The 21,935-nt window shown below is 50.7% G+C and overlaps 1 protein-coding gene across 1 annotated transcript in view; it reads right to left on the bottom strand.

The window, feature by feature from the left end:
• CDH23 (cadherin related 23) overlaps window positions 1-21,935 on the bottom strand; it is a 223,341-nt gene that overhangs the window by 93,545 nt on the left and 107,861 nt on the right. The window contains 4 exon segments of the mRNA XM_058810630.1: window positions 1,726-1,884; window positions 2,628-2,777; window positions 12,023-12,211; window positions 14,403-14,515. Of these exon segments, the coding sequence (XP_058666613.1) occupies window positions 1,726-1,884; window positions 2,628-2,777; window positions 12,023-12,211; window positions 14,403-14,515 (611 nt within the window).

Here is a 21,935-nt window from a genome sequence, read left to right as displayed (position 1 = left end):
GCTCAGACTCTCTGTCCGACACACAAACCTTTGTTATCATTCTTTCTTTTTCTATTCTTAGCTAGCCTTCTGATGAAATCCTTCCTTCTATTCTTTTAGTATAGTTTTAATGTAACATATATGATAAAATAATAAATCAGCCTTCTGAAACATGGAGTCAGATCCAGTCTCTTCCCTCAACCTCAGACCCCTGTGAACACTGTCACACCAAGCCTTGTGTGTGAATAGCCAGGAATATTCCTGAGCAAGTGGAAAAGAAGGAAGAAAAGGAGAGGAGGGATTTATTAGCCAGGAAAGCAGGCTTTTTGTCTGCAGCACGTGGGACAGGTGGACAGCTGGGCAGCGACCAGAGGGCTGCAGCTCTAAGGCAAGCGGCCACAGCAGGAGGAGCTGGTACTTTATGAGGGTTGTTAAAAGTTTGGGATCAGCTGGGAGGGCAATTTGGATTTCAGTGCTAATTGCATCCATTCTGATTTACCATAGAAGACTCAACTCCTGGCATTTTGTGTTCGCTCTGAAATGCTGGCATAGCTGGAAGTTAGCTGGGGAAAGAGGAGACGCAGTAACAATCTCATTGTTTAGTGTCTGACGGCCTGACTAGCTAAACATCTGCTTGAAATATTAATAACTGTCAGATGGGAACAGCTCGGGGGCTCTATACAGTTTCACACCATCTGTTTGTAAAGTAAACACACTTACACACAGGCACACGCACCTCACTCTTTTGTCCGGGCTTTTAACCTCTGAGTGGGCATTCCTGCATGGATGGGAGACCAGGGGCTGTGCCTGGGGAGAGCAGGGGAGCAAGGAGGGGGCAGGAGGGCAGCTGGAGCAAATGCATTGGAAGGGGAGCCAGGCAAACTCATTCACGACTAATGGTAGTGGCAGTAGCACACCCAAAGTGTAGCAGGGGGTTTGGTGCTCCCTGCTGTGATATTCCCCATCCCAGAGGAGCTTTGATGCCTTTTCCAGTGGTATTTCAGCACAGGGTTTTGTTGTGGCTCTTGCACCAGGAAATGTGTCTTCTCCATGAGGATTCCAACCAACCCATGGAAGAGGAAACGAGCCCCATGGAAATGCTCCCTGCTATCAGCACATCTCTGCCTGCCTCTGTTCTGCTGCCAGCCATGTGATACCATGCTCTGCTAAACAGAGCCATTCCCCTCCTTTTCCATCCTTTGCCCTCTTCATGGCACAACTGACATCTGTTGGGTTGAGGAAGATGATGCTTCCAAAGAGGGCAGTGAGAAAAGCCACACCAGGGCCACCGTGACCACTGGGGATGGGTGTCTGCAGATGAAATGCAGAGCATTTCTCTCTTTGAATTCCTGGTGTGGCAGGAAACACACACACATCTTCCAGAGAACAGGAAAGGTCAGGACATCTGCTCCAGAAGCCCGTGAGAAGTCCACACCCCACCAACCTTCCAACTTCTGGGGCAAATAAAGCGGAGAGGAGGGATCACGGAGCTAGAATTACTTTCCATGGAGAACCATTTTTCTGCAGACACTTCAAGGCTAATCAAATGCACTGTTGCATTAAAAATGGTTGTTTTGGTTTGGTTGGGCTTTAGTGATTTTGGTTATCAGAGCTTTTCAGGAAGACTTCAGGTAAGCCCCTCCACCAGCATCTCCTAATGCTCCATTCTTAGGCTCACCCTTTGTGAAGGACACCACAAAGCCAAAACAGGTGCTCAGCAGAGGGAGCTGGGATGCTCCTACTCACGTGGACCTGGAGGACAGTGGTGCCCACAGTGGTGTTCTCCAGGAGGCTGACGTTGTAGAGGGCCTTGCTGAACACGGGTCGGTTGTCGTTCTCGTTGATCAGGTTGATTTTCACCCGCGCGAAGCCGACGTGGTCCGGGACGCTCTCGTTGGCAAAGAGCTGGGCAAAATGGGAAGGCAGGGTTGGAGACACTGGGAAGCTTGGGAGAGTTGCCCGTCCTTCTTTAGTGGAGTAAACAAGGCTCTTCTCAGCTCCCTCACCAGCTGAGCCAGCTCAAGGCAAGCCACCAGCAGAGCTGGGCCAGGAGGATGGGGAGGGTTTTGGCGCCTGATAGGTGCTCTTAAAACAAAGTTTTATGCTCTAAAAAGCTTTTATGGCCCCGCTCTGCTTAAGCTCTTGCAGCTGAGCCTTTGGATGTTGGAAAGAGAAAGTGCAGAGCCAATCTCTTCCCCGCCTCCTTCTTTATTATAATTTCCGATTTTTTGGCTCTTTTGCAGTGCTCCACTGTTTCACAGTGGGGATTGTGATAGAATGATTTGGGTTGGGAGGAATCTTTAAAGGCCACCTAGCCCAACCTTCTGCCATGGGCAGGAATATCTTACACCAAAACCCATCCAACCTGACCCTGGATTTCCAGCAATGGGACATCCACCTCCCTGGGTATCCTGTTCCAGTGTTTCACCACCCCATGGAAAAAACCTTCCTTACAGCTAATTTAAATCAACCATCCAAAGCCATCCCTGTTTGTCCTTATGGCAACAGGCCCCACTGAAATATTTGCTCCATCTTTCTCCTATGCCCTCTTCAGCTACTGGACAAGAGAGAGCAAGATGTTGAATGGTCATTTTTAGGTCATGCTGGAAACTGTGGCTGTCCCACAGAGCCCAGGGGTGCAGCCTTACTGAGAATTCATAGCGGGGAATGGTCTCGAAGTCCAGCGGCACCGCCACGCGCACACGGATGTCCGCCTTCCCCTGGATGGAGGTGGGCGAGATGATGAAGTGGTTGGAGTTGTTGCCCACCAGGTAAACCTCAAAAACGCTGTTGGGTCCCTGGGAAAGGAAAGAGCAAGGTTGGTGTTTTATTTTGTTGAAGATTGCAATGCAAGATGTTTGCAGTTACCGTCTGTATGGCAGATTACCTTTGTCAAGTGGGCAGTTTGCCTTATCTCTCTCTCTGAGTGACCACATTCACACGTCCCTGGGAGGGGACATTGCTGATAACAGCTATTGAATGTCACTGCATGGCCGATAAGAACTATAACATCCCATTGGGAGATGCTCTGCCCAGGGGGAGGAGCCAAACATTGCTACCCAGATATAATCCAGGGGGAGGAGCCAAGCATTGCTACCCAGATATAATCCAGGGGGAGGAGCCAAGCATTGCTACCCAGATATAATCCAGGGGGAGGAGCCAAGCATTGCTACCCAGATATAATCCATGGGGAGGAGCCAAGCATTGCTACCCAGATATAATCCAGGGGGAGGAGCCAAGCATTGCTACCCAGATATAATCCAGGGGGAGGAGCCAAGCATTGCTACCCAGATATAATCCAGAGGGAGGAGCCAAGCATTGCTACCCAGATATAATCCAGAGGTTTTGAGACACCAGCATGGCTTTCTCCACGGGATTCCCCAGAGGAACAGCAGCTGTCTCTTCTCCACTGGATCTTCAGAGGAAGAATACATCCTTCTCTACAGGATCCCTGCTCCAACAGAACCACCCCTGACACTGCAGGAGGGCTGAGCCACATTTCCAATGGGACTGCCACCAACACCCTGACCCACAGGGTGTCAGGTTGGCTTCTGACTCTGTCAGTGTTGTTCTAGTGTACTGCATTGTTTATTTTATCCTTTTATTTTCTTCCCTATTAAAGAACTGTTATTTCCTGCTCCTATATTTTTGTCTGAGAGCCCCCTTAATTTAAAATTCATAGCAATTGTGAGGGGTGGGGAGGGTTTACATTCTCCATTTCAGGGGAGGCTCCTGCCTTCCTTAGCAGACTCCTGCCTTTCCAAACCGAGATCTATTTACAAAATCCATGTGCACATGATGGGAGTGGGAATGTGCCTCTGGGATGAGCCCGCACTGCACACAGAGGGAAAGTTCCTTTTGAAGGTGCACACACCACACAGGGGGTCACACACTGGGATTTCACTGCCCCAGGCTGGGGGCACATCCTGGGTGCCTCTCCCACACAGAAGGCTTTTCCCAGTAAGGCAGCTCAAACTGGGAACTGGGAAAACTCCTCCTCTCCCAAGATCTGACCAGCAAAGCAGCGAGGTCGCTGACATACTGATGCTTTTGGAGCCTTGCTCTGAGCACAGCCCCCTTCCCAGAGCACAGCCCAGCAGAGCACATGACAAGCAAGCTCAGAAGCTGCCAGAGATGAATTTCCAATTTTCCCTGAATGACCTCCCTCCTATCAGAAAAAGTGGCCAATTAAATGCACGAAGGGGCACTAATAGCAAAAGCTGCCTAAGTGTGACCGCTGAGAGCGGGTGACATGAGCAGAATCTCTGCCTTGCCCTGCTCCTTGCACACCTCCAAGCAATCCATGGAGCTGAGGGCACACTGAGCATCTCCCAGGGGAGCCCCACAGCAGGAGCAAGCCCTGAGGACACCCACAGAACCACACAAGGGCACCCAGTGCCTCGTGAGCACAGCAGTGCTCTGCTGGTGGACAGTGGGAGCGTCTCAGGGTAGATTAGCACCTTCCACGAGCTGTTTTAGTGCTGAATGAGGAAGTGAGGGATGCTCCCAACACCCCAGACACACTCCTGGAAGGGAGGGAGGGAGCAGAGGATAGAGAGAATGGCAGAAGGAAGCATTACTTCCCAGGCTATTTCGTGCCCTACCCTCAGGATGTCAGTTTACAACAAATGGCCATTTCCCACTTCCCACCAGTGACAAAAAGCTACTCCATTGAGGAATTCCTGCCCATCTCTGCTGAGGAGCCCTCAGGATCTCCCCCAGGGCCTGCACCCTCCCTGCAGTACATGAGAGCACCTTTTGTGGCAGCGAGATGAGAGGGATTTTCTTGGAAGCCAGAGAAGAGTGAGTTTGTTGGAGACACGAGATAAAAGTTGAAACATCAAAAGAAATCCAAGTATTTGCAGGAAGAGAGCCAGGTGGATTAATTCCCCTCTATCTGGGGAAGGAGATCAGCTCCAGATACCCACTATCCCTAATTAGCAGCCCCTCCAGTGCCTCAGTCTCCCCACGTGAGGTCTGGAGAAGGGGAATGCAGCTGCCTCTGGGGAGGACTGCTGTGAGTTGCCATTTATATATTTATTCAGCTATTTATTTTTTTTGCCTGGGCCCCCATGCTGCTTTCCTTGCTCCTGGTTCCCAGAGCTTGCGAGCCCCCTGCGGATGCCTGAAAGCACATCTGAATATTCAAATTGTTATCAGCTGCCCAGCAGAAGGGCCTGGCTAAGCCAGGCTCACAGCAAGGACCCCCCACTCCAGAGGAAGCCACGGGGAGCTGCTTACATTTCTCTCACCCCTTTCTACCTGCTCCTGCCACCCAGAGCAAACAACAGATTTGAAATGTGGTTGGGAAGAGGAAAAACAAGCGCTGCATCCCCGGGCTCTCAAAGGGCCTGGTGTGCAGTGATCACAGCCTGCATCATCTCCTCGCAGTGCCAAGGGTGAGGATGAGGATGTTATCAGTGACCTGCTTCATGTGCTCATTCCCCTCTCCACCCCCTGACCTCCCAGCTCCCACATCGCTCGAGTTTTTCCCTACCACTGCAAACAAACCGAGCCCCTTGCCTTCCTTTAGAGCCACAAATTAGGGAGCAACCTGCCAAAGCTCAGCAACCCTCACACAATAAACCTGTCTCCCTCTGAAACAAATGGACCCATAAAAAGCAGGTTTTGGAAGAGGGAAGTTTGCTATCTCCCAACGCTGGGGTGCAGCCGCGCGTCTTCCAGCTCCTCTCATCCCATGCCAGCACTCGGGGCCTGCCCTCGCCGTGCCTCAAGGCTGCTGCCCACTGCCTCCTTCCTGGCACGCAAATCTCCCAGGCAGCACCACAACTGAGGGAAATTTTGGGTTGATTCACAATTTTGGGTTGATTCAGCTCAAAGGCAACTGGAGCCGCAGTTGGGTGTAATCACGGCTTTGTTCTCCTCAGAGCGCGTAACCGGAGCTGCCACACCAACCTGAAACCCAAACCCTGCTTCCAAAACAGCGCCCCTGGCTGGCCACACAACATTTCTGGACAATTTGTGACAGGCCTGGTTGGCAGCCTGAAATCCCCTCTGAAACTGCAGGGCACAGGCAGGAGGGGCTCAGGAGCTCAGGTGTGGGATGCCATCAGCTGGGTCCAGCTGTCACCCCAGAGATCTGAAACTCCAGGTGGGACCTGCTCATGCACCTGCTGTGATTCATGGACAAAAATCTGCTCTCCCAGCTTGCAATCCACGCTCACGTGGCAGAGTTCAGGAAACCCCTGCTCCCACCAGGAGGCTGGGCCAGCCACATCAGCTGTTTCAGCTGGGACTGAGGATGGATCATTGTCTCTATTGCTGCTTTTTCACCCACTATCACCCGCTGGCTTCATCCATCACTAACGCTCCCACTCAGCCCCTTCCTCATGGCAGCACACCCAGAAATGCTTCAGGAATGATTCCACCTTCCAGCAGTCACAGCAAATGTTTAGCATCACTTACCAATGGGTACACAGGAAAACAGAGTAAAAAATAAAATAAGCCAAATCCCTAGACAAGCAGACAACCTTTCCTCAACAGCACCACTCCCTGAGGCGCAGGGGTAGGCTGATTTCCTGCAATCATTTCCAGCACAAAGTGAGCTAGGCTTGGGAAAAGCAGCCTGGGAATCCTCACTTTTGTCCTTTTCACGCTGCCTCAGTACAGATTTGCCTTTGGGCCCCTCAGTGCAATTTGCTTTTCCAAAATGGAGAGCCCTGCCTTCCTGAAGTGTGAAATCCAGTGCAACTCCAGCTTTCCTCCCAGTCACTTTCCAGGCACTTTCTGGGCTATTACCTGCAACAAGCTACGGAGGATTTAATATCCTTCATTCTGAATTCATTCAAATTCTGTTTGTGTTCTAATCCAAAGGAAGGAAAGAGCTGAGAGTTCGGGAGTGGAGGTGAAGCAAGGGGAAAGAAGAAGTTGGGGTTTTTTTGAAAGCAATTAGTGCCTTTTTGTAGGATAACTTAGGCCTGGCTCTAGTGAGTCAGAAACAAACAGTACTTAATCCCCCCTCCGAAAACACAGGGCATGAGGGGGTCATTCCCTGCACCCATTTCAAAGCATTTAACTCAGAGCAGCCTCTCTGGGTGCTGCCTGCCTCTCTCCCAGTGCCCAGCCAGCTTGGGATGCCAGCACCCCTCTCCCACCCTGTGCCAATAACCCTTTTGAGAGCTCACTGGGCACTGGCATTTGTGCCCTGCATCCCTAAGGATCTCGCTGGGCTGGCAGGCAATGCAGGATGCCTGGAGCAAAAAGCTCCCCAGCCCTTCTGATCCCCCTCCCCAAGCCAGCAGCCCTATTCTCCCATCTTTTTGTCCCTCCTAAGTGTCAGCCCTTGCCTGCTCCCTCCCTCATGGAGGAGTTTTCTCCTTCCCTGCTCTCCCCAGGTTATCTGCTGAATTCCACACACGCCTGCACAGACGGGGATCAATCCGAGGCTGCCTCGCCTTCAGCTTATCTCTGCTCCAAATGATTGATTTTCCCTCTTTAAGGGTAATTTGCTGGTGAATTCCGTGTATTGCAAAAACCCCTGTGAAATCTAATTCAGCCCGAACTGGCAGCTGGCACTTTGGGGAGAGAATACTCGTGTGCCGTCAATTCCCCTTTACAGTTCCTTGCCATGTAGATCATATTTATAGTGCTTGTGCCTGTCATATGCATATATATGCTCTGGATGAATCATATATTGCCACCTGCACACTCATGGGCACACAGGATATCCTGGTGGGGGTCTCTGGTGGAGCTCAGTGCAACAAAGAGAGTGTATTCCCAGCCCAGATTCTCCTCATTTAAAATTCCCCATTTACCTTCCTCGATATGCTTATTTTAGAGAATCGTTTCAAAATGATTTTAAAATGTCAGGCCATCGTGGTGGTGCTTCAGACAGCTTCTGCCTTTTTCTTCCTCTTCACTCAACCATGCAGAGCTGGTTTCCCTGGCATGCCCTGGCAGAGCAGGCTGCTGCTCCCCTTAACAGGAATCCATGGAAACGGGGGGTGCCCCAAAGGATGCCCTGCTCCTTTTCCTGGATGGCCAAACCCTTGCCTTCTACCCGTGATACTGCATCAAGCCACCAGGTATGGAACACCAGCATATCAAAAGAACACCCATGTCTCCCAAATCAGCATCCATGTATCCCAAATTCCAGCCCAGCAGCAGATGAGAATAGGCAGAATAGAATAGAATAGAACAGAACAGAACAGAAAAGAATAGAATAGAATAGAATAGAATAGAATAGAATAGAATAGAATAGAATAGAATAGAATAGGCAGAATAGCTTCTGCCCTTTTCTTCCTCTTCACTCAACCATGCAAAGCTGGTTTCCCTGGCATGCCCTGGCAGAGCAGGATGCTGCTTCCCCTAACAGGAATCCATGGATCTTGGAGCCATAGGAAATGGGGGATGCCCCAAAGGATGCCCTGCTCCTTTTCCTGGATGGCCAAACCCTTGCCTTCTCCCTGTGATACTGCATCAAGCCACTAGCATATCCAAAAATGACACCCCTGTTTCCCAAATCAGCATCCACATCTCCCAAATTCCAGCCCAGCAGCAGATGAGCCCTCTGAGTTAACACCAACCTGTCCCAGAGCTCAGGGCCCTTGTTCTCAGCCTGGAAACAACCCTTGCTGTAAAAGCAGATAAGTCAGTGCTTTAATCTTCTGCCTCACACACAGCATTTATGTGAGCCATCCTGCTGAACCACCACAATGTGAGTGAGGAGAACCCAACCACAGCCTGGGGGTGTCCAGGCTCAGCCTGAACGCTGGGAAACCTCAATGGATTTTCCTAAGCAGCTCTTGAATGGCTTGGGAAAGCTGTTCAAGGGTCTGCTCTCTGTGTGGCAGGGAGAGAAGCTCAGCTGCACAGCAGATAGTGCTTTTTTCTTGGCTCACAGGACCCCAGAATGGTTTGGGCTGGAAGGGATCACAGAGCTCAGCTCATTCCAGCCCGTGGGCAGGGACGCCTTCCACGAGACAGGTTGCTCAAGAAGGCTGAATCAAAAACCCTGTGCAAACCCTGTGTACTCATTTCCCTCTCAGTAAATCCTGGAGAATGCAGAAAGGAAAAGCAGCACACCTGGCTGAACACCCCAAATCCATCTGTGGGGCCACCTCAGCTCAGCTCAGTTGCCTCCTCTTGAGGAGCTGCCCATCCCACCTCACAGCCCCCAGACCATGGCTGCATTTGGGGTGAAATGTGGGGTTCTGCAGGGGCTGGGCTCTGAGGAAGGGCTTCTCCTTGGAGACACTCGCTTGGGAACCTTGTCTGAGAGGTTAATGCCAGCTGAGCTGCAGAAAGGCACTTACAGCACAGAGGGAAAGCCAGGCACAGGCTTTCAAGTGTGGTCTTGTGTGCCTCAGAAATGCATTTTTAAGTGCTTTGCTGAATGGTTTAATCTGACTCCGTCCAAAAGCCATCATTTCGGTTTGTGCAAAACACACCAGAAGAAAGAAAGGCCAAAAACCCCACGGTTAACAAAGGCTGTGTGGGCCTGGCTTTGAAAAGCCTTGTTTAACAGCCCTGGCAGCCCACACGGTGCGTGTTAAAGGCCAGACCCGTGTGACAGCCCTTTCCCCAGCTGCACAAAGGCACAATGACAGGAGGAAAACCACCCAGACCCACAGGCCCCCCGCACGGGGCACAGTCCTGGCTGCTCCCTCAGCAAGCTGGAGGGCTAAAAGAGCAATGCCTGAATTTTCCAGAGGGGCTCAGGAAATAACCCAGTGTGCCAAGGGAATCTCCCAGGACTCTGTGACATAAGGTGGGGGCAGGAGACACACTCGAGCAAAGCGATCTTCCCAAAGACTCCGGTTCTGATTTCCCGCGTCTCAACCCATCTGCTCTCATTTATTTCTCTCTCTGCTTCCCCTGGAGGTGTGTACCACTCTCTCCTGGTTTCCCTCTGCCCCTCACACAAATGAGTCGTGTCATCTGCAGCGTGGAGCCAGCGCTGCCAGAAGAGCTCCTGTCAGCCCCGTCCTCAGTGCCATCCCTGCCTGAAGTTCTTGGTCCTTGCCAACGCATCCCTGCACCCACAGAGAGAAGAGAGAGCCTGGTGCCACCTCAGCCACCTCCAATCCAGATGGTTTGTAAGCCCCTCACGGCTCTCACGGGGCGCTCGAGCATCCAAAACATCTCCGCCAGGCAGCTACAGAACCTTTCTGTGGTTTTTTTCACTGAAACTTGGTGGGTCTTCAGGGCTCCACAAATACTTCCCTGGGAAGCAGTGCTGCCTGCAGGTGCAGTCCTACTTCTATCTCATGCACATCTTTTTCATAAGCTGGGCATCTTCTCCCTTTTTTCCCCCCAAAGTGCTACCTTGACAGTTAACCCAGTTGCAAGCATCCATGTGAGGAAATAGGGAAGATCCATCACAGGATAATGCAGGGAAAAAAAGGTAACCAAGTGCTTATAACTTTCCCCCCTCCAGATATTCCAAGAATCAGCTCTCCTCTGCTTCTTATCAGTGAAAATAATGCCACGGTCAAAGCAATCTGTGTTAATATGATGGTCTCTGAAGACATGTACAGTAAAACTCCTTCAGACTCCCTCAGCACAAGAGATCCTCTCTCAGCAGTTTTGAAAATCTCAGCTAATTCTTTTGGGGAAATCTCAGGAAGTGAAAGAAATACATCAAAAGAACAGTGTGTATTTTTTGCTGGTGCGATGGGGAAGGCGAGGCTATTTTTTATTCTCCCATTTTAAAATTAGCAAGGCTGAAAAGTGAATTCTTGAATGGGAGTCACTCCAGTAAAATGAGCTTTTAACCAGAAATAATGACAGATCCTTCATCCTGGTGGCACAAACAGAAGTGTTACAATGCCCTTCAAGAATGGATCTGCTGACATCTCTCAGCAAGCACGACAGCAGCTCTATTCAGAAACTATCCTAAGCATCTGTCATATCCATATCTTCTTTATTAGCAATTGACATTTTCAAGAAAAAACAGTGTCTTTATCTGCTTAATAGCTCATCTGCACCTCTTCAGGCTGAACTCATAACTCCTGCATGGTGACATCATGTCACCAGTAAGTTATTAGTTCTGTGTCATAATCACTTCAGATGGAAAAAAATGGGATTTCTGGGTGGCTTGACGAGATGGGGTGAGCTCCACCCAGGGCTGGGGAATGGCAAATCCATCTGCTCAGCCAGAAAAGGCAACTTGAAAGATGCAGATTTTAACTGACCCACCGGGATTCTGGGGGCTGGGCGGGGGGGGATGTTTTGTTTCCCATTACCTGAAGCATCAGGAACACATCCTGGTGCTGCTTTGCCACGATGCTGGATGGAGCTCTGAGCCACCTCTCTAGTGGAAGCTGTCCCTGCCTGTGCCAGGGGGGTTGGAACGAGCTGATCTTTCAGGTCCCTTCCAGCCCAACCCATTTATGATGGCATTTATTGTGACAAACCCTCTGCCCTCACCTCCTGCTCAGCCCCAAGAGTTTTGGACAGCTCACCATGAGGTGTCAGCACTGCTTTGGAGCAGGCAGCGTGGCGGGCCTGGGGGGGACTAGCACACAGGAGCAGCCAGACGTGAGCTGCACAAGTCAAATAATCAGAGTAATTGAGGGCTGGGAGCCCAGGGCTGGAACAGAGGCTGCAGTCCCAAGCACGGCACGGATCGGCGCGTGACAAACGGGAGCTCCACTGACACGTGGGAGCAGCAAGGCTCCAAAGCTCCTGCCTTGTTTGCAGTGATGAACTGGCATCCCAGTCCTCCCCACTCCCAGGGGCATCTCCCACATCCTCCCTGACTTAGCTTGGGGCTCCTGTCCTCCCTGTCCCAGGACAACTCCTGCTTTGCTAAACCGGACTGGCAAAGCAGTGCCTGACAGAGCCCTCAGAGGCAGGCAGGGATCAGCCTCCCAGACAATCCTATTTTCTGGCTCTCAGGGGCCCTGCAATCCTGCACACTGGGGAGGGAAACTGGGCTCTGGTACGCAGCAAACAGAGCAATAGCAGCAGTGAGAGATGGAAAAGGGGATGTTGGGACAGAACCGTGCAGTGACTTCTCCCCTGCCCACCCCGAAACCCAACCAGTGCCGCCCCGCAGAGGAGGGAGAGGAAAGCTCACCTCATCCTTGTCCTGCACCTGGATGTAGAGGGGCAGGGCGAAGCCCACCTGGGCCAGCTCTGTGATGGCCACACTGTACTCGGAGCTGTTGAACTCGGGGGCGTTGTCGTTGACGTCGATGACCAGGATGTTGAAGGTGGTGGTGACGCTGGCGTTGGAGGGCGTGCGGTCATCGTTCAGCTCTGTGCCCTGCAAGGACACAGAACAGGGCGGCCTTTGCTCTCCAGAAGGAATGAGTGCAAAGACAGTGTGCACAGTGAGACACTCTTGCAGCTTTCTCTTCCTCCACTTTGCCACGGAAGGATTCCCAATTGGCTCTGCCGCTGTTCCATTAAAGCATAGAGATGTTGGACCAGCTTTCCCATCACTCATGCTTTAGTCTCACAAAAACCTTCCCAGGGGTTTAACATTTCCCTCAGGATGGCTGTGGCCAAGTTCTCCTGCAACACGTTGGCAGGATCTGGAGTTGCACAACAACAGGAGATTTCCCTGCCACAAGTGTTTAAACACAAAAAATGTCTTTTGTGAGATGTAGGGGACAGTCCGCAAACTAAGGGAAGGCTCAACAGGGCAAAGAGCACTCCTGCTCTCTCCTCTGCCTTCCCTGATGTGGGACTGGGAGCTGCCAGTGAACCACTCAGTATGCTAAGAAACACAGGGATGGAAAACTAGGGCACCAGAGGAAAAGAAGACTTAGACCTTAAAATAGGTTTGGCAACACGTGCCTAAATACAGAGCTGAGTCATGAGTCCACATCACACCTCTGTCTCAAGAAGGACTTTAATTCTGCCTTCCCAAGAAGAGAGTGCAGATTTTAATGCCAGAGAAGCAGGACTCATGGAACAGCCTTTTCAAGGCGAGTCCCTCCTCTTGTCCCTTGGATAATCTTGCTTTGCTGTGGGCAGGGAAAAGCAACGCTCTCACGACCCACACGGCTCATTGCTATTCACTGCTTCTGCACACAGCAGCAGAACAGGCCGATCCCAGCGAGGAGCAGCCCAGCTGTATTTTCGCTGTGTGCTCCAGGATGAGAGCAGCAGGGAACATTTTGGGTGCTGGGGCTGCGGGATGCACAGAGCTGGCATTTGCGGGAGGACGCGGGGTTTGTGGGGAGAGGACATGGAAATCTGTCAGAGCAACAGAACGTGGCTGGAACTCCATTGTCATGCAGGCAGGGAAACGGGCAAGTTTTCAGGCCCACAAACCTTTCCAAGATGAAACAGATATTTTTGTCCCTATTAAAACCAGACAATCTTTCCTCTCTTGATTTTTGAAGCTGTAAAAGCCTGAATGAAGCCATACCAGGGGTGGGTGAGATCTCCTCCTCACACACACAAAGCCTCACGGTGTGAACTGTGTCTGGGACATAGAGGGGTGATTCCTTGTGCCTCTGCCCCCTCCAAGGAAGCACCACACTTGCCAAAAGAAGAAGGCAATGTGCTGGCTGCCTCCCTCCCAATCAATGACCCTTCCTACGCTGCTGATTTTTCCCCACCCCAGCCCAGCAGAATCCATACTTCTAAATGTGTTTCCAACCAGCTGCCCAGCTTGGTATTGATTTTAATTACAGGGCCGTGAGCAGAGCCAGGGAGTCACTCTCATGTGGGGTTGGAGGGGCTGGAAAGCCACGCTCCACTGCCTTTTCTTGACAAGGCAACTTCCAGCATCCCTCCCTCCCCGTGCCAGGAAGGCACAGATGATGCCCTGTTACACCACTGCCTGCTGACAAGGCAAAATGTCCTGTTTATCCAGGGCTTTGGTGGGGAGAAAGAGGGAAAACGGGCAAAAGTAGGAACAATTCAGGTTCCTGAGAATGTATCTGGTCCTATATGCAAGCCTGGGGTATCTGCATCCTGCCAGCAGGCACAGCCACAGGTAGGATGGCAAAAATGCCCTCAATCATCAAGTTTTGGGCCACCAGACAAGGTGACTGTTGTTGCCCCGATTTTTTAAGTTTTTCTAAGCCTTCTGATGTTTACATGATTATAATGAACTTTCTCACACACTTTCTGTAAATAATTCATTGTTTTGCGTTCCTTTGGAGGAGCAGAAATTTGACGCACTGTTGGTTTGTCCAGTGTCATTGGAGAGGTGGCACTGTCACCCTCCAATCCACTGTCACTTTCAGAAATCTATAACTGTTGGAGTCAGAAAATAAACTTCCCTTTTCCACCTTGAGAGCAGCAGTGTGTGTGTGTGTGTGTGTGTGGTGTTATTTCACGTCCTACAGTGACAGACCGCGTTTAACATCTCACTTGGTCAGCGCATCGTGGCTCTGGATGCCCAAGAGAACAGGTTTGCAGCATTATGGGGGTGTCCCCAGCAGGATGTCCTCCCCATCCTGCCCTGTCCATGTGCTCCCCAGCTGGAGCAGTCTCACCTTCACCGTGAGGATGAACCCAGCGGTGTAGAAGGGATTTTCCCTGTCCAGGGGCCCATTCAGGGTCAAGGCTCCACTGATGTAGTCCAGTGCAAAGATGCTGTTGGTGTTACCTGAGAAAAACAACAGGAATGTGAGCACAAGCAGCTGGCACACAAAACAGTGCTGGAGGCAACGCGGAGGGGAGCAAGAGGACACAAACTCCAAGATATGGACGCAGGAACCTGGCACACTGTTCCAACATGCTTTGAAATGTCACGGCTGTAACACTCCCCTCCTCCTCTCACCTGCCCCAGCTCAGGGCTCAAAATGGGGCTCTCCTTCCACAGCCAAAAGCTGCCAATGCTGGAGGCAGCTGAGGAATTTCAAAGGGTTTAAAGTATTAAAATCTGCAACAGCAAAGCTGAAAGCAGGACCAAATCCAGCTGCCCCCCTCTGAGTGAGCACTCGCATTTGCAGGGTACTGTGCTCCTGGGGTGGGCATGGCCTCTCTCCTAAAATCCAGGGGTTATGGGACATCGGTCCAGGATAACCACAGGGAGGCACAGATGGACCAAGCTCATGAGGAATTCTGCACAAACAGGGGGTGGTTTAGCTTGCCAGAGGGTGCTGAGGGGGATACAAGTCCAAATGTACTCAAGGAGAGGCTGCAGAGCTTAAAGAAAGAAAAAAAACTCTATCAAGTAATAGAGAAGCCTCACACAGCTCAGGAATTTCTTAGCTGGGTGTATTAGAAGCCAGTGAAAGTATCAGCAAAATACTGTGGGCACTTGCCCTGCTTTTGTGCTCTTGCCATGTGTGTTGACCTTTTGCAGCTGCCTGGTTTTCCTCTGCTGGAGCAAAATTTGGCTCCTGTGCCTGTCCCTGCATGCAGGCAAGGAGCCAGGATGCCACAGAGCACCCCATCCCATCCCATCCCATCCCATCCCATCCCATCCCATCCCATCCCATCCCATCCCCAGCTTGAATTTCCTCTGTAATTGGACACCCAGAGGGGATTAAGACAACATGCTCTGTGGGAATCCATAAAATCAGGGGGTTTTGGGAAAGCTGCAAAAGGCAGGCCCCAGAGACAGCAGAACTGTGATTAGAGCTAAGCAGCAGCCATGAGATTGGCCAGCAGAAAAAATGTGTAAAAAGTAGAGAAGCAAGGACAAATGGAACAATGGTCTGTGTATTAACGCTTGTCTAGAATAACTCCCTAAGCTACAGAAAAGTTTATCTAGCAAGATATTAGAAAGCTTCATAATGGAGCTCTGTGCACTGTGTTTTAAGGCTTACAAGCAGGTATTGTATTTGAAATAAGCAAGCATTGTTTAACCAAAGATTCATGTGCTTATGGTGATTGGATAGAACTACTGTCAATATAGAATACTATACGGATATAAATACTGTCAGTGTGCTTTTGCTTTGTGTGATTGGTCAAGAAGCTTATAAAGTGAGTTGTAACATTGAGTTCTTGGTCTGCTGCCTGGGATGTGAGCTGCTGGCATCTTCCCATTGTCATAACCATGGAATGAGGCTGATGCTGGAAAATCAAACAGCTCAAGGCACGTTCCACAGCAGCCCCGTCCTGTTTGTGATTTGCACAGACCCCCTAACCAACAATAATGCTCGAGTGTCATGGCCAGCAGACACCAAAAGCACAATGTCCTGCTTGGGAACGTGCCTGTGGCAGCTCCAGGTGCTCTCCCTGTGAGCCAGACAAAAGCCAGCAGTTGGTGTGTGGAGCCTGGGACACCCGACACCAGCCTGGCACAAAACCAGAGCAGGCTGCTGAATTAGTGATGCCCAGGCAGGTTATATATCCAGGCATATGGTCACCCACACAGCTCCCCTCAGCATCCTGAGGCATGCAGAAACCCCTGAACAGACACAGACAGGAGCCAGGAAACCCTGCAGGTAAATTCCAGTCATCCCAGTCAAAAGGAAGTAAAAAATAAATCCTGTCTTCTCAATACATCTCAGCATGAACGAAACACACACAGCATTTGTCATTTCCCTGGAAGGGCGCTGCAAGACAGATTTGCTGCCACAGAAAGTTGTTTCCCATCACTCAGCATCCACCTTGCTCCCTTCCAACCTCTGTTGGATCACAGCTGTGATCACAACAATGCTGCAAGGGCCCTGACGAAGGAGGAGCGGTGAGGAGGACTCCGTAGATAGCAGAAGGCTAATTAATGACTTTATTATCCTATATTATTCTATACATCTAAAACTGAACCTGCCAAGCGCTCAACCTTGCTCACACTGCTCCCTGCTCCCTTCCAACCTCTGTTGGATCACAACCTTCCTTGTACAGCGATGCTGCAAGGGCCCTGACGAAGGAGGAGTGGTGAGGAGGACTCCATGGATAGCAGAAGGCTAATTAATGACTTTATTATCCTATATTATTCTATACATCTAAAACTGAACCTGCCAAGCACTCAACGCTGCACACACTGCTCTGAATCTTGTGACTGTCACCCAACAGTCCCAACATGCACACACTTGGCCAAAACAAAACATTCGCACTTCGGATAAACAATCTCCATATTGCATTCCACTTTTGCACAAACACAGGCACAGCAAATGATAATAATTGTTTTTTTCTTTCACGTTCAGAGAATGTGAATCCCAGAAATATTCTTGGGCAGAATTGTGCCTTGCTTTTCTCTGTGAAGGGAAATGTGGGGCTGTGTCCTCGGGATGGCCAAAGCCTCCAGGTCTGGCCATTCCCTCCTTCCCATCCAGGAGCTGCCCTGGGCCTCTCCTCTCTCTCCCAGAGCCTCACATGCCTCGACACCTTTCTCCCCATTCTATCTTCCTCCTGGACAGAATTCCCCCCATTCCTGTCCTTGCTCCTCCCTTCTCTCCATCCCAAATGCCCCACTGAGCTTAACGAGCTCACCAGGCTACTTAAAATATTAGCAATGGCCTTGTGGGTTTTTTCCCTGATCTTTTGCTGCTGAACATGAAGACCTCCAGTCTCCTCCCCTCTTTCCATCCTGGCTTCCCACCTTCCTGCTGTAATTTATGGCTGACTCCTTGGGAAGCTTCCCCTGCTCCCAGCTTTGAAGGACGCGCCAGGAGATGGATGGGACTGTGCTGCCAGGCATTTCAATGCTCCAGGACACCAGGTTGCCATGGCAAAGTTTGTGCCTCAGGGTCACCTCTGCCTGATATCAAGTGTAATAAAATGCAGAAACAATGGAATTCAGTGGAATTGGGTCAATAGGGGAGGAATTTGACTAAACACAGCGCTGTGTTCCGTGTCCTAAAAAAGGATCATGCGTTTCAGATTTGACCATGGTGCTTTTTGAAGGATGGGCAACTAAACTGGGGGCCCAAAGGCCTCCCAGGCTGCTCATCAGAGGCTTTTCTCTAGCTCAGCCTCCCCAACGCCATCAGATACTCATCCTAGGCCCACTGGGGCTTCCTTTCTCCTAGCAGAGAGTTCCTGGCTTTGCAGATTAGCAAATTTAGGGACAGAAGTGTCTGGCTTTGCAGATTAGCAAATTTAGGGACAGAAGTGTCCCCAAAACCTCTCTAACCACCACTTCCTCACTGCTCTGACCAGTGATCCCTGCTGAAGCACTCACACTGGTGAACAATGCCCATTTCCCCGAGACATTTTCCTTGCCAAAATCTCTCTGATCATCTTCACGTGCCTTCACTTTCCAGAGAACAAAGGGGAAAAAAAAAAAGGTGGGGAGAAATTTGCCAATTTTTGTCTTTCCTCCCTCTGGAGAGACCAGAGGTACATGCAGGAATGTGGCAGAAATTAAAGGATGGGAAAGGCTGAACAGCAAAATGGGGGGAGAGAGAGAAGAAAAACAAGGCGGGAAATGTTTTAAACATCAGAAAGACAGAGGGAAAGGGGAGAATGACAATGAGAAAAAATTGAGAACTCTGGGACAGCAGTATGAATCTACTTCTGGCAGACTTGTTGGTCCCACCTGGCAAAGAACAGGCTTGCTCAGGACCTACAAACCCAGCTTTTTGTTATGACACGGGTCAAGAAGAAGGAGGGTTTTCTCACCCATCTGTCTGTGTGCAGGTACAGGGGCAGCAGCAGCTCCTGCTTGCACTGCAGCCATTCAGGGGCCTGGGAAGGCAGGCACTGGGGGGATGCTGGCTGGGGGCACTGGGATGGATCACAGGAGCCCATTCAGAGTGTTTTTCCAAGCTCATTGAGGAACGGATGGTGGCATAGGCATCATTTTGGAGAAACGCTGCTGTAACGAGGGGTTTTATAGATGAGAGCCATAATGTTTAATTGCCCTCAGCCAAGCTCTCAGTTTAAAAAGGCTGTTAAAAGTACTGGCTCAAACCCAGAGAAAGGAGGGTGGGGGGGAAGAAAAAGGGGAAAAAAAAGGGGGAAAAAACCACACCATCAATATCTCCTCCTTCCTCCCTACCCCTTTAGCCTTGAGCACCTTTCAAGGGAGAGATGCAGCCACTGCCCTGCTGTAGTGAAGAGCCACCTGTCAGCCAGGGCCAGCTGATTTCCCAGGGCAGGATAATTGGGCTGCTCACGTTGGGAGCCAGGGCTGAACTTGGAGCGTGTGACTTTCACGAGATGTGAAAGGGGAACCCATCACACACCTTGCTCCGGATAATTTATTAATCAAAATGTGCTCTGTCAGGGCTCCTCGGGCACAGGAATAGATGCTGTTGGACGTGGTTCATGGAGTCAGCAACAGACACAGTTATTAGCAGATAAATAGTCCATCAGCTGCCGTGAGCACCTCGCTGCTCTTCACCTTGAGTTGCTGCCCCCAGGCAGGGAAGCACTGCCCGGGCAGGGGCCTTGCCCGTGATTAAATTCAGAGGCAACAAGTCATTGCCAAAGGAAAACTGGTTGTTACAGCCGGAGCTTGCTGTTACAAATCAAGATGTTGTGCAAAAACAGTGTCCCCTTCTCCTCTTGGTTTGCTGCTCTTCTGGGGAAGATGCAGCTCTCTGGGATAACAGGTCTGAGCCCAAAGCTGTGTGCCAGCGCTCCCTCTCACATGCCTGCTCTGCAAACAGGCCCTTTCAGTATCTTTCTCCAAGGATCTGTCCATTCCAGCAGAACCTGTGATCTCGCAGAGCTCACACCAAATGCTCGCACGGTTCCCTTTTTTAGAACGGAATGTACAGTACAAGGAAATAAAAGGAGGTGTTTATCACCCAAGGTGCAATTCCCCTCCCAGATTTACTGGGAGCTGTGGCCGAGCACCAGAGAGGAGAACAGAACCCTCAGAGTTTCTGCTCTGAGTGTAATTCCTCACACAAAAGGATTCTGAGCCTTGGACCACAACCATCGTTCCCCCACGTCATCTTAAATGGGCTTTTTGACATAAACCCCCCATCTCCAGGATCCACAGCTTTCTGAAATTCCTCCATGAAAAACCATCTCAGAACCAGAATTCCTCCATGAAAAACCATCTCAGAACCAGAATCCCTCCATGAAAAACCATCTCAGAACCAGAATTCCTCCATTAAAAACCATCTCAGAACCAGTTGTTTTTGCTAGCCATGACATTAACAGAGGTGGTCCAGGTTCATTGTTCTCCCCTGGTGGTGAACACTGAATCCCAGACTGATTTGGGTTGGAAAGGACCTTAGAGATCATCTCATTCCAAACACCTTCCACTAGACCAGGTTGCTCAGCCTTGAACACACACTAAATCCCAAGAAGCTGAACAGGAAGTCCCAGAAATTAAAGAGAAAAGATGCTTTTGTTTCCTGTTTGCACATAAAAGGGAATGTATAGTTTTAATTACAGCGGGCCGTTTGCTGGGGGACCACCTGCCACGCAAGCCATTATCCCAATCATATCTCTTTCCAACGGCTCCTGGATTGCCAGGGAGCCAGAGCCAGATGCCAACACGATGACAAAAAGCAGCCTGCAGGAGGATGGGGAGCCACTGAGCCAAGGGAAGAGGGGCTGTGACCGCAGCCACCATCTTTGCTTTGTGCTGTCTCATCCCCTCGCATTGGCAGGGTGGGAGCAAACAGCTTTTGATGGATAACTCGGCGCCAGGCGCTTTCCCACCCATCAGCGTGTCCTCCTACAGAAATGTTCTGCTGTGATGGCTGCCTTTAAATCACACGGGAGGGGCCCTCCCAGCGGCTGGAATTTATGAGGGCTTCAACACCCCGGCAGTTCACCGAGCGAGGAGAATGTGGGAAAAACTGGAGCGAGGTAGGGAATAGCAAAACAAGCAGGTCCCCATTTCCAAGGGTGCTCCCCAATGGCTGGTTTAAGGGTTTTAGGGAAGTGCCTTCTTTATTAAGCCAGGTCAAGCTACGGAGGGGGATGTCAGCAGCTGAGGGCTTGGAGACCTCTTTGGCCAGTTGACCTTTCCTCAAGGATTCATGCTGCACTTTCACAAGGAAGGCAGTGGGCTCTGTTAAGAGCACGGGAAATATGTTCTGAGAGTGCTACTGCACTGATTAATTACTCATAGATACATATTATATACATAAAAAGTATATCTATGACATTCTATTCCTTAGCAGGAAATCCAGAAGATGGAGAACAATTATTTTCAGCTTCCCTCGCGCTTCTGTTGCATTGTGCAAATGATGATTTTTAATTCATGTTTCCCTTGGGGTGCACCAGCTTAAGGAAGAGAGGCTTTGCTGGAAACTGCATCAGACTCATAAAACAATCCAGTTGGGAAGAGGGGGGAAGAACCCCACCCTGAGGGTTTGTGAACAGCCCTAAGGACCATCTCTGACTGAAAGCTCCCTCCCCTCTCCCCTGAAGGACTCTGCAAGGCCCAGGAAGGACGTATAGATTGCCCTCGTGCAGTCTCCCGCTGCCCATCCATCACCACACCTGAGATGTGTCAGGCAGGCAGCGAGTGACATGTGGGCCCCTGTCCCCTGGGTTAACCCCTCAGCGCCTGCCCAAGCAGCACAGGTCACCTTCACACCCTCCTGCCAGGAGGCTCCAAGACTCCTGGCTCTCCTGGAAATAAATGAAGCCCAAAGTTTACTGCTAGCCAGCAACACGTGAGTCAATGCGTTTTCCTAAGAGCTCGCGGGCTGGAGCCTCCTCCCGCCTATTAATTAAATTGCTGTTAAACTCACGCTGAAAATCCTTCCCTTAAAGAGCCAGAGGATTCCCTGTGCCCCAGGCGGCGTGCAGAGGCAGCAAATGTGAAAACACAGTGCCGTCTGCAGGGCTGATCCTGCCCAAAACTGCCAGGGCCCTCCCGGTTCCCGCCGGGAAAATCAATCTCGGTTAGCCCGGAGAGCTCCCCTAAATGAAAAGCCTTATCTAGAACAGGTCGTGTTATACAACAAGTCACTGCCTTTGCCTGGGAAATGAAAGATGATGAGGCAGAGTCCCCGGCACAGAGGCTATCTCCATAAATCTGCCAAAAAGGAGCTGTGGATTACTTTGCTGGATTAATTATCTGTCCTTCAAGCAGAGTCCTGACCTCAGTGGCTGAGCGTCTCCAGCCTGTCACTGCAGCCGGGGAGGGAGGGAGGGCTAGCCAGGGCTCTGGCCACAGGAAAGGCAGCAGGAACACCCTCTGGAGCAACGGGAGCCCT

Source organism: Ammospiza caudacuta, chromosome 9 (genome assembly GCF_027887145.1).
Source record: "Ammospiza caudacuta isolate bAmmCau1 chromosome 9, bAmmCau1.pri, whole genome shotgun sequence".
Lineage (NCBI taxonomy): Eukaryota > Metazoa > Chordata > Aves > Passeriformes > Passerellidae > Ammospiza > Ammospiza caudacuta.
The sequence above is the reverse complement of the archived record's forward strand: the minus strand, read 5'-3'. Positions and strand labels throughout refer to the sequence as shown.